The 9,406-nt window shown below is 38.5% G+C and overlaps 1 protein-coding gene across 1 annotated transcript; it reads right to left on the reverse strand.

The window, feature by feature from the left end:
* Positions 1-5,333: 5,333 nt before the first annotated feature.
* LOC133876743 (auxin efflux carrier component 3) lies at positions 5,334-9,189 on the reverse strand. Its single transcript, XM_062314992.1, has 6 exons — positions 7,619-9,189; positions 7,204-7,516; positions 7,008-7,093; positions 6,387-6,544; positions 6,195-6,271; positions 5,334-6,114 (listed from the first exon to the last, which is right to left on the reverse strand). The coding sequence occupies exons 1-6, from the start codon at positions 8,883-8,885 to the stop codon at positions 6,048-6,050; spliced, it is 1,968 nt and encodes a 655-aa protein (XP_062170976.1). The 5' UTR covers positions 8,886-9,189; the 3' UTR covers positions 5,334-6,047.
* Between the last annotated feature and the right edge of the window lie 217 nt (positions 9,190-9,406).

Genomic DNA, 9,406 nt, shown 5'->3' on the forward strand with positions numbered 1-9,406 from the left:
AATTATATAAGAATATTTGACATATTATATTTTACACGTGCATATATAATATGTAGGCTAAACTTTACTTATAATCTCTCATCTTTCATTATTTTTACAATTAAGTACTTAAATTTTATAAAGTGTCAATTTAGGGGATCTATCTAGGCTTATTTTTAAAAAAAAAAAAAAAAAAAAAAAAATTACTAAATTTTTCAAAGATTCAGACATGAGTATTTTTATAAATTCTATTAAATTCTTACCAACACCTAAATCCTTGTAATTTTTTCTTTTTTAAAAAATGAGTATTTTGAAAATTTTGATAGGATTAAACGAAAAATTGTAACGGGGAAAAGCCATGTGTTTAACCCATTTTGATTTAATTTCAGAACCTCACTCTGTATTGAAACAACTTCAGCCATTTTGGTATTTGTGTCCTGTTCGGGAACAAGATATTGTTCCTCAAACCTTAAAGATATTCCAACATATCTGAATCAACCTTCAAGTTTTGAAACTTTATATAAAGCTCGGGTGCTAATGATGTTAAGATGAATTCTCTTGCCACATCATTAATTGCGACCATCGATTATAATTATTTACATCCTCATCATCAATGGTTTTTAAAGCAAGATAGTTTGGATAAGTTTGCACAAGATTATGTCGTTTTAGTGATAAAAGCCTTGTGCAAATTTTAAAATTTATTATAATCTTGTTTCCAATCTTAAATGTAGATTCAAAAATTATAATATTAGGACCAACATGCATTATAGAATGATCAAATGATGAAAATGTTATAAAATAAAGAACAATATTAGAGCATATATCAATTTAGGAAATAAATATAAAATGAAAAACCCAATGACAACATATAATATTTAAAAAAGCAACAACAACTTAATCCTGTAATTAAAAAACACCATCAAAAGGAAGCAGAACTCACGGCCAAGTAGAGATGCCTTTTAATCACCTTGATTTAGGCGAGACTAGGGGTGTACATGGGGCGAGGCGGTGCGGGTTTTCGCCTTTTTTGGCCCCGCCCCGCACCTTTGCGGGTTGGAAATTTCCAACCCGCAAACCGCACTTGATAAAGACTAACCGTGCGGGGCGGGGTGGGTATTTTGAGTGGCATTTATGTAATTTTGATTTTATTTTGTAAAAAAAAAAATTCGAAAAAAATACTAGTTTTTTTAATAAAAAAATTAAATTCATATTAATTTTTCACAGAATCTTATGAATGCAAAGTCAAATTTTTAAGAAATCAACTCTGTTTCATTAAAGAAAAAAAATTATAATTTCAAAACTCCTTAAATTTAGTCCTTCGACATGTTGACACATATCTTTCAATCGTTCCTATTTCCATACAAAAACATTTTCCATGGAATTAGCCTTGTAAACTAAACTAAAAACCCTATTAATTATAAATAAAATTCTAAGAAATATGATTTTTTCTTTTTTTCTCCTTTGTGCGGTGCGGGGCGGGGACCTGCATTTTTTAAAAGGCTAAACCCACAACCCGCGCCGCCCCGCATAAATTTCTCAAATTAAGACCCTAACCCGCAAAAAAACCTAAAAACCCGGTCCTCTACGAGGTGGGGCGGGGATTGCGGGTTTTGCACACCCCTAGGCGAGACTACTTTCTCATTATTAACATCTAGTAAATATTAACATCTTGCCGCTTTACATTTAGTCTATAATTTTATGAAAACAGAGCTCCGAAGGGAGGTTAATTAATACCCTAAATTAGTTAAGTGTATACCATCAAGTAAATTTGATGTGATTGTAATGTAATTCCATGGAAGCGTGGTCGTTCTTAATACATAACCACATCTCCTCTATCTTTAAGAAAATCTAATCTTGTAATTTGCAAAGTAAAAACACTTTCTGAAGGGAGCAGGGCCCATGGCCAAGACAATGTGCACTTACTTTATCATTATCATAGATTTATGATGGAGACTGCAAGAATCAACAGTATTGATTCTCTCTCCCACTTTGATATTTTAAACTTATGGGTATTGTTTAAAAACCAATTATAATCACATTACAATTGTAACTTGCTTTTCTAATTGAATTACCTTCCCAATCTTATAAACGATCCCAACTACGTTAGCTTCCTTATCTCATTAGTTAATAGCCATTACAATGGAATAGAATCATTAATCCAATTATTTTTCAAAATAAAAGCTTTGATAAATGCTATTCTTCTGGCAGGCCGCCAAGAGACTCAATTCGAGTCCTTTCTCATGTGTGTATGACTCACAACCAGATGAGGGAGAAAAAATATTTTTTGTGAATAAAATAAAGATGGGTGAGCTATAGTGCCACATCAAGTTGGGTGATGTAACATTTGAATTGGACTTTTTATGGCTTGATAGCTAGATTAACCATCTTTCCTTTGTTGTGGTGCTTTATTGTTAAAGAGAAGCTCATATGTTTGTTCCTGTAATATTTGGTATTTGTAGGCAGCATTTAAGTCATAAATTTTTTCTGGTTTAGTGTGTAAGGAGTCTTGTACCTTTATTCTTTGTATTTGCCTTTGGAGATTTGATATATCAATGAAGATTGGTTTTCCTGTTCAAAAAAAAAAAAAAAATTGGGTGATGTAACCTATTCATTATTTTTGCATGCCATATATAGAAAGCTCTCGATCATGTTAGAACATTTTTGTACAAATTATACAAATCATGTATAATTTAACCGAATGAGTAACTCAAATTATAGAACTTACTACAAATCATGTAACCGAATGAGTGATTTTGCATTTTTTCCTTATTTTAATTATTCCATTAAATAAACAATAAAATAATTTAAATTTTTTTTGTTTCACTTCACTTTTTCTTATAGAGAGTGATGTAAACAGGATGTTTATCAAGTAACAATATATAATAATCCATCTACGTACTCCTAGCTAGATCCGATAATAATGAAAGATTTTTCAATCTTCTCATATCAGCCGGCCTGATCTCCCCATCTGTCGACTCTCTCTCTCTCTCTCTCTCTCTCTGCAACTTCTTTTAATTAAGAGTCCCATGTATATCACTTAACACCATGATCAACTCACCTTCTTCACCAACTCCAAGCACTGTCGGTTCAATGGGGTATGCATGTTTATTTGGCGATGGAGTTTCAATGATGGATGTAGTTAGCACTAACTAGCTAGGATTAATGGATTTGTCATTTATTTAACCCTTTTCTTAATCTTTACAGATGCAGCGGTGGCACCATATACTTTAGTGAGTTTGGATTGATGATTACAACAACTTTTTGGGAGGTGATGTCTAGTTGTGATCGATCTTTTTTAATATTGAAGGAGATGTAAATTCCTTCTGTCACGTGCCATCACCTTCCGTGTACAATAAAAGTGCCCACCGCCCTAGTTAATTACCACTTGGCTGGAGGGAAGAGGCCTCCTTAATTTTGTAGGGATCTTCCCCTTTCTTTTTTCTTCTTTTTTTTTTTTTTTTTTTTATTCCTAAACTACGTGAACACTTGTTATTATTATTTTTTAATTATTTTACTTTCACTCATCTGTTAAAGATTTTTCCTTAAATTTTAAGAGATGTCAAAATTTTTAAAATACTCCTCTTATTTTTTTTTAGGAAAAGAAATAAAAAAAAAAATACAAAGATATAAATATTGATCAAGATTTAACGAAATTTACAAAAATACTTACGCTTGAATCTTTATATATATATATATATATAGTTATTTTAAAAATTTTGATAGAATTTAATGAAAAATCTTAACAGATTGGTAAAATTGAAAAAAAATTGAAAGATAGATACACGAAGGGTCCGTTTGGGTTTGCAACTTTGCAATTTCAAAAAGTGCGTTTTAAAATAACGATTTTAAAATGTACGATTTGAAAAAAATGATTTTTAAAAACGCAGTTAAACGTTAACCTTTAAAATTGTAAATTAGCCATTAAAAATCACTGGTTTCAAAAAAGCAGATTTTTTGCGTTTTTAAATTGCAATTTTTAAAAACGCAGTTCCTAAACGATTTATGTTCTGTGATTTGGTTTAAAATTGCATTTATTGTCTACGAAATCGCAATCCTAAACGCGCTTTAAATTGAAGGTTTTTAAAATTTAGGAGAATAATGGTAAAAACACGGACAATTAAAAAAATTATTGATTTTTTTTTTTTTCCTTCAAAATATCAAGGGAGTTGGATAACGGAGAAAAGATGTTACGAAACTCAATAGAAGAGAAAGATTTATAAATAAAATGGATAATTGCACCATTGGTCCCTGTGGTATGCCATAATTATTTTTCACTTCATATGGTTTAAAAAGTTCATGAGAGGTCCCTATGGTATGCAATAATTACGTTTTACTTCCTGGGTTGATTTTCCGTCCATAATTTTGATGGAATCTATTAGCCCTACACGTTAGCGACACGTGTCGCCATCTTATTCGCGACACGCGTCCATCTTAATAAAAAAAAAATTTATTAAAAAATAAATAAATAAACTTATTATTATTATTATTTTTTTTAAAAAAAAAAGAACAAAAAAGAAAAAGAAAAAAGGGCAGGGTTGGGGTGGCTGGGCCACCCCTCGCGGCCACCCCCATGCCATCGAAGGCCACCCCCTAATAGATCTAGGGGTGGCCGCACGCCACCCCAGGTGGCCCCAGCCACCCCCTTGCCCCCATTTTTCTTTTTTTTTTTTTTTCCGGTTTTTTTTTTTGAATTTTAATTTTTTTTTAAAAAATAAGTATTTTTATTTATTTTTTAATAAATTTATATTATTTTATTAAGATTGGACATGTCAGCGCCACGTCACCAATAAGATGGTGACACGTGGCGCTAACGTGGCATTTGACGGAATCTGTTAAAAATTTTAACAGAATTTGACGTCAGAGATTGATTTGTAATTATTGCATACCACAAGGATCTCTTATGCACTTTTTAAACCATATGAAGTGAAAAATAATTATGACATACCACATAGACCAATGATGCAATTATCCCTAAATAAAACCCACGAAAATATTCATTCAAATAATTACGGATTGAAAAAGGAATTGTGATGCTCATAAATTCATCCTTTCCCGCTACTTTACTGCTCCTTTTGTAATGGGGTTTGTGTGCGCATCAATACCCAAAAGCCCACAAAGGCAAAAGTGGGCACGCTACCTGCTTTTTGACTCCCTTTCCGCTTTCTCATCTAATACTTCACTCTCAGCCTCACAAAAAAAAAAAAAAAAGCCTCTTAAAAGGAGGTTCTAAGCACAAGTACAACTGCTTTCACAGATTTTTTTTTATTTTTTTTACTGATCTCACCCCCACTTTTCTCCCTAATTTGCTTTCTTTTCGTGAAAGTCTAAGAGAGAGAGAGAGAGAGAGATGTGTCTTTGGCGCAAAATACAAGCATCTTTCCATTGACAAAATGACTATAGTTAATGACCCCTTTTTGATCATAAAAATCCTAATTCAACTACAAACCGAGAAATTAAGAAACGACAATCGCAGATAATTGGCAGATCCACGGACAATCAAAACCAAAGCTAATAAAAGAAAAAAATAAAAAATAAAAAATATTCCCTCCAGATCGATCTTTTCCCTCAATTCATTAGCCCACTTTTTCTCACCTTTTCTCTTAATGCTAGAGGGGATTTGTAAAATCAAACTTTAAAAATTTACATGCACAACGTAATGGCCGGATCGGAGGAATCAGACGTCATTGACCACCTTTTTTTTCAGCCTTCCCTGTTATTTGACCAACCTACAACCTTCTTTCCTTTGTTTTCCTCTTTAATGTTTCCCCCTACTACTCCTTGTTCTTCTCAAACTTTTTGAAAATTAGATCAACTTTGGCCCTTCATGCGGGTGGTGATCCTCATATCAGGCCAGGGCATTCACTAAGTCAAATATCTTTAGCTCCAAAAGTTTTGGAACCTTTTTGGCGAGTTCTTAATTCGTACTATCATCGATTTCTGCCGGAAAATCCTCATGTTAACAGGAACATATCCCGGTGCGGTCAACTCTCTCAAGTATGGCATAAACACATTTAGAACTCGATCTTCTTCTTATAAATCTTTGCATTTTGGCTGCTGCTACTCTAAATTCACAATCCCAGAACGATGTAGTAGACTAGAGTAATTGGTAGTGCTATTAACATTCCAAAGATAACCCTGCAATATTACGTACCGATCGATTACTCTCAGTAAAAGAAAATTACTTTCAGAGTCGTCGTAGATTAATTAATACTCACGCAGTGCTAAGAATGGCTGGATGAACATTGTATTCTTTAGCGAACACAAACGGAACAATTCCTTGTGGAAGTGCAGCCTATTGGAACATGTTAAAAAAAAAAAAAAAAAAAAAATACCCATGGTAAAAAGAAGAATTACAGTGAATTAATAATAATTAGTAAAAATAACAAAAGAGCGCGGAAATACGTTACCTGAACAATAGCTATATGGAGGAGGGTACCGCGCACGCCAACGGCAATCGAGGCAGCGGCCATAACCGCCGGGCCAGTGAGGAATCTTACGGCCATAGCGAAAGAAGCGATTGAGTTCCCACACGCGATTATCTTGGGTTGAAGAGCCATAAACAGACCTGTCAACAAGAACAAACACATGCATGAATCCAAAGCCTTTAATTTCTCGATTCACCTACCGACCTTCACCATTATGGGCATCTATCTCCTAACCAATGGCCACCGACCCTGGAGGACCGGGAAGCGAAGTCACTGTACCAGGCCCCACATGTCGGGTGGTCAATCCAGAGATAGAACCAAAGGTCACAGAAATACATGGTCCTGGGGTGCATGTGCGGTCGTAACCCCATACCTTGACAGGCGGACAGGGTTGAACATCACTACCAACCTACGTGCCCGACCCGACCGTACCCTGTGGCTTCAAAAGCGCCACGGCTACTAATTTTATCCTAGGGCTAGGCGGCATGTATCAAGATTATCTTCAACTGATTATGATTAAGATGTCGTTCCAGCTTCTTTCCAATTAATTATTGGAGGCCCTATAGCAAAATTACCAAAGTAGTACTACAACTAAACACTCACCTAAGCTGAACATAGCCATTCCAAGCCCGGCATCGGACAGTATGGAGATCGACTGCGAAAGTATCTTCGGCATAGCCAGATGCCACCTGAGACAAAAACGTAAAATCCGATGATGAACGAATTTTTTTAATAAAATGCGACGTGTTAACATTCTCTTTTGCTTTGAAATTTTTTCTAGAATTGAATGGCATTTTACCGAAAGGCGATGAGGGACCAAACAAGGCCAATGAGGCTGGAATAGGTGTTGGGGTTGCGGATAAGCTTGCGCCAGACCATGATTAAGATGAGACGGGTCATGACACTGGCTGGAGGCATTTGTTTTCCGCCACCGGACTCCGGAGCTCCGATTGAGGATTTCGGGTGGAGCTCAGCCGTGGAGCTGGACCCCAGCTTGTTGAGTCCAGTGGGGCCCTCCTTCTCTCTCTCATCCCGATCACCCTCTCCTTCTAGATCTCCCTTCCCAGCAAAGCTCAAGTCTTCCCCACCAAATCCCTCACTTTCCGCCATTGCTTCAAAGTTCAAACCATTAACCAATAAAATAAACAAATAATTAGGATAAGAAATTAACTACTGGAATAATTAAATGGGGCCTCGTGATTCGAGTTTCTTACCTTTATTTTCCCCGTTTTGTGGGTGATCAGCAACCAACATCCGGATCTCCTTGGCCCCCTGATCGGACCGTCCGGATTGTTCCGACGCGCAGAAGTCGGTCCCGCCGAATACGTGGAGCCCACCCCCATCGGACACAGGTGATGCGCTGGAGCTCCACACAAACATGTGTAGCTCCTTAGCATCATGGTTCACCTTGCTATTAGGAGCCTGCTGTTGCTGTTGCTGTTGCTGCTGCTGCTGCTGCTGCTGATTCTTCGCCGTCTTAGTAATAGTGGACGAGAACTCTGGGTTGGGCGCAGGGTAAGAAGCCGGAGGTACAGTCTGCGCCGGATAAAACCCGAACCTAGGAGAAGAGACGTTAACGTTCTGGGGCATGGGTGCACAATTCTCTTCGAAATTCGACGGTCTCGGAGTTGGACCCCTAGAGGACTGCACGGAATACAGGTCCGATGGACCAAAATTCGAATGCCTTGCCGGGAAGCCCTGGTAACCCATCATGGAGTAGAAGTCGGAGTTGTTGAAATTGGAGCCTCTCGGCGTGGGGTTCCTCGAGGAGCTCAAACTGTATATCTCGGCCCCGGTGAGATTCGATGGCCGAGGCGTCAATGCCGAGCCCCCGAGGGACCGTCTCGACGCATTCGACTTCCTCACCGTCACGTGGAGCTTCCCGTCCTCGCCGATTTCAGCGTCGGTCTCCAGAAAATCGCGACCGTCCAATGAGACCACATCGGAGTCGACCTTGAACGACACAATCGACGCTGCCGTCTCAGGGAACTGCTCCATGATCAGCATCTTGGCGCCGCGATACTCGAAGAGGAAGAGCAGCAGGGTGTACCAGATGATGCACTGCAAGACCACCACCTGGACCATGAGGCTCCCGGAGTAGTCGCCGTACATGGCCTTGAGTAGAGGGATACCCATCACTAGTGTATTTGGTAGGGTGGAAAGAGAGAAGATAGTGATCATCCACTCGAGGCTACCGTTCTTGGTGAAGTTGGTCCAGACGGTGAGGACGACGAGCATGATGATCTTCTGGAGAGTGTCGGCGGCGATGAAGCGGAAGTTCATGGCGTAGGGGTTGTTGCTGGAGATGAAGTGGAAGGAGAGGAGAGGGACGGCGAAAATGGCCACGAACCGGTTGATGCCGGAGCACTGGTCCGGGGAGAAGATCTTCCACCACCGGACGGACCCGTAGGCTAAAATCATCGCTACATACAGAGGGATGACCGCCGTCAACACGGTGTACAGGTCCCCCCAGGAGATCATCTTGTAGGCGTTTGGTTTACTCTCAGTTACAGATCTAACGGTTTTGTTTTTGGAGGGTGAATGGCATTGGGGAGTAAAGGGAGGCCAAAATAGGGAGAGGGCAAAAAAATCGTTAGTTAACAGACTGGAGAGGGATAGGACATATTACGTGTTTGCAGCTTTTTGGGTTCTGCTACTCTGCTTCTGCTGTGCTGCAGCTGCTGATGAATCTCTCCCTGGAGAGGGAGAGAGAGAGAGGGAGAGAAGCAGGGAGTGATTTTACAAGTGCTGTGCCTGTAACTTTGGTGGGACGTATAGATGGGAGGAGTGGATATATATTCAGAGATTTTGTGCGGCTTGGGAAATGATATTGTGCTACTCAGAGGTGTGAAAGCTGGGTTAGGGAACTGACCGCCTGATATGGTTAGGCTGACCCAACCTGGGTTAGGCTTGTGAACGTGGCACTTCTTCTGTGGCATGCCATTTTCGGTGACGCGGACACCATTTAGTCTTATCTTTTTTCGGTTTCCTTCTGACTTAAA

Source organism: Alnus glutinosa, chromosome 1, assembly GCF_958979055.1.
Source record: "Alnus glutinosa chromosome 1, dhAlnGlut1.1, whole genome shotgun sequence".
NCBI classification, from domain to species: Eukaryota; Viridiplantae; Streptophyta; class Magnoliopsida; order Fagales; family Betulaceae; genus Alnus; species Alnus glutinosa.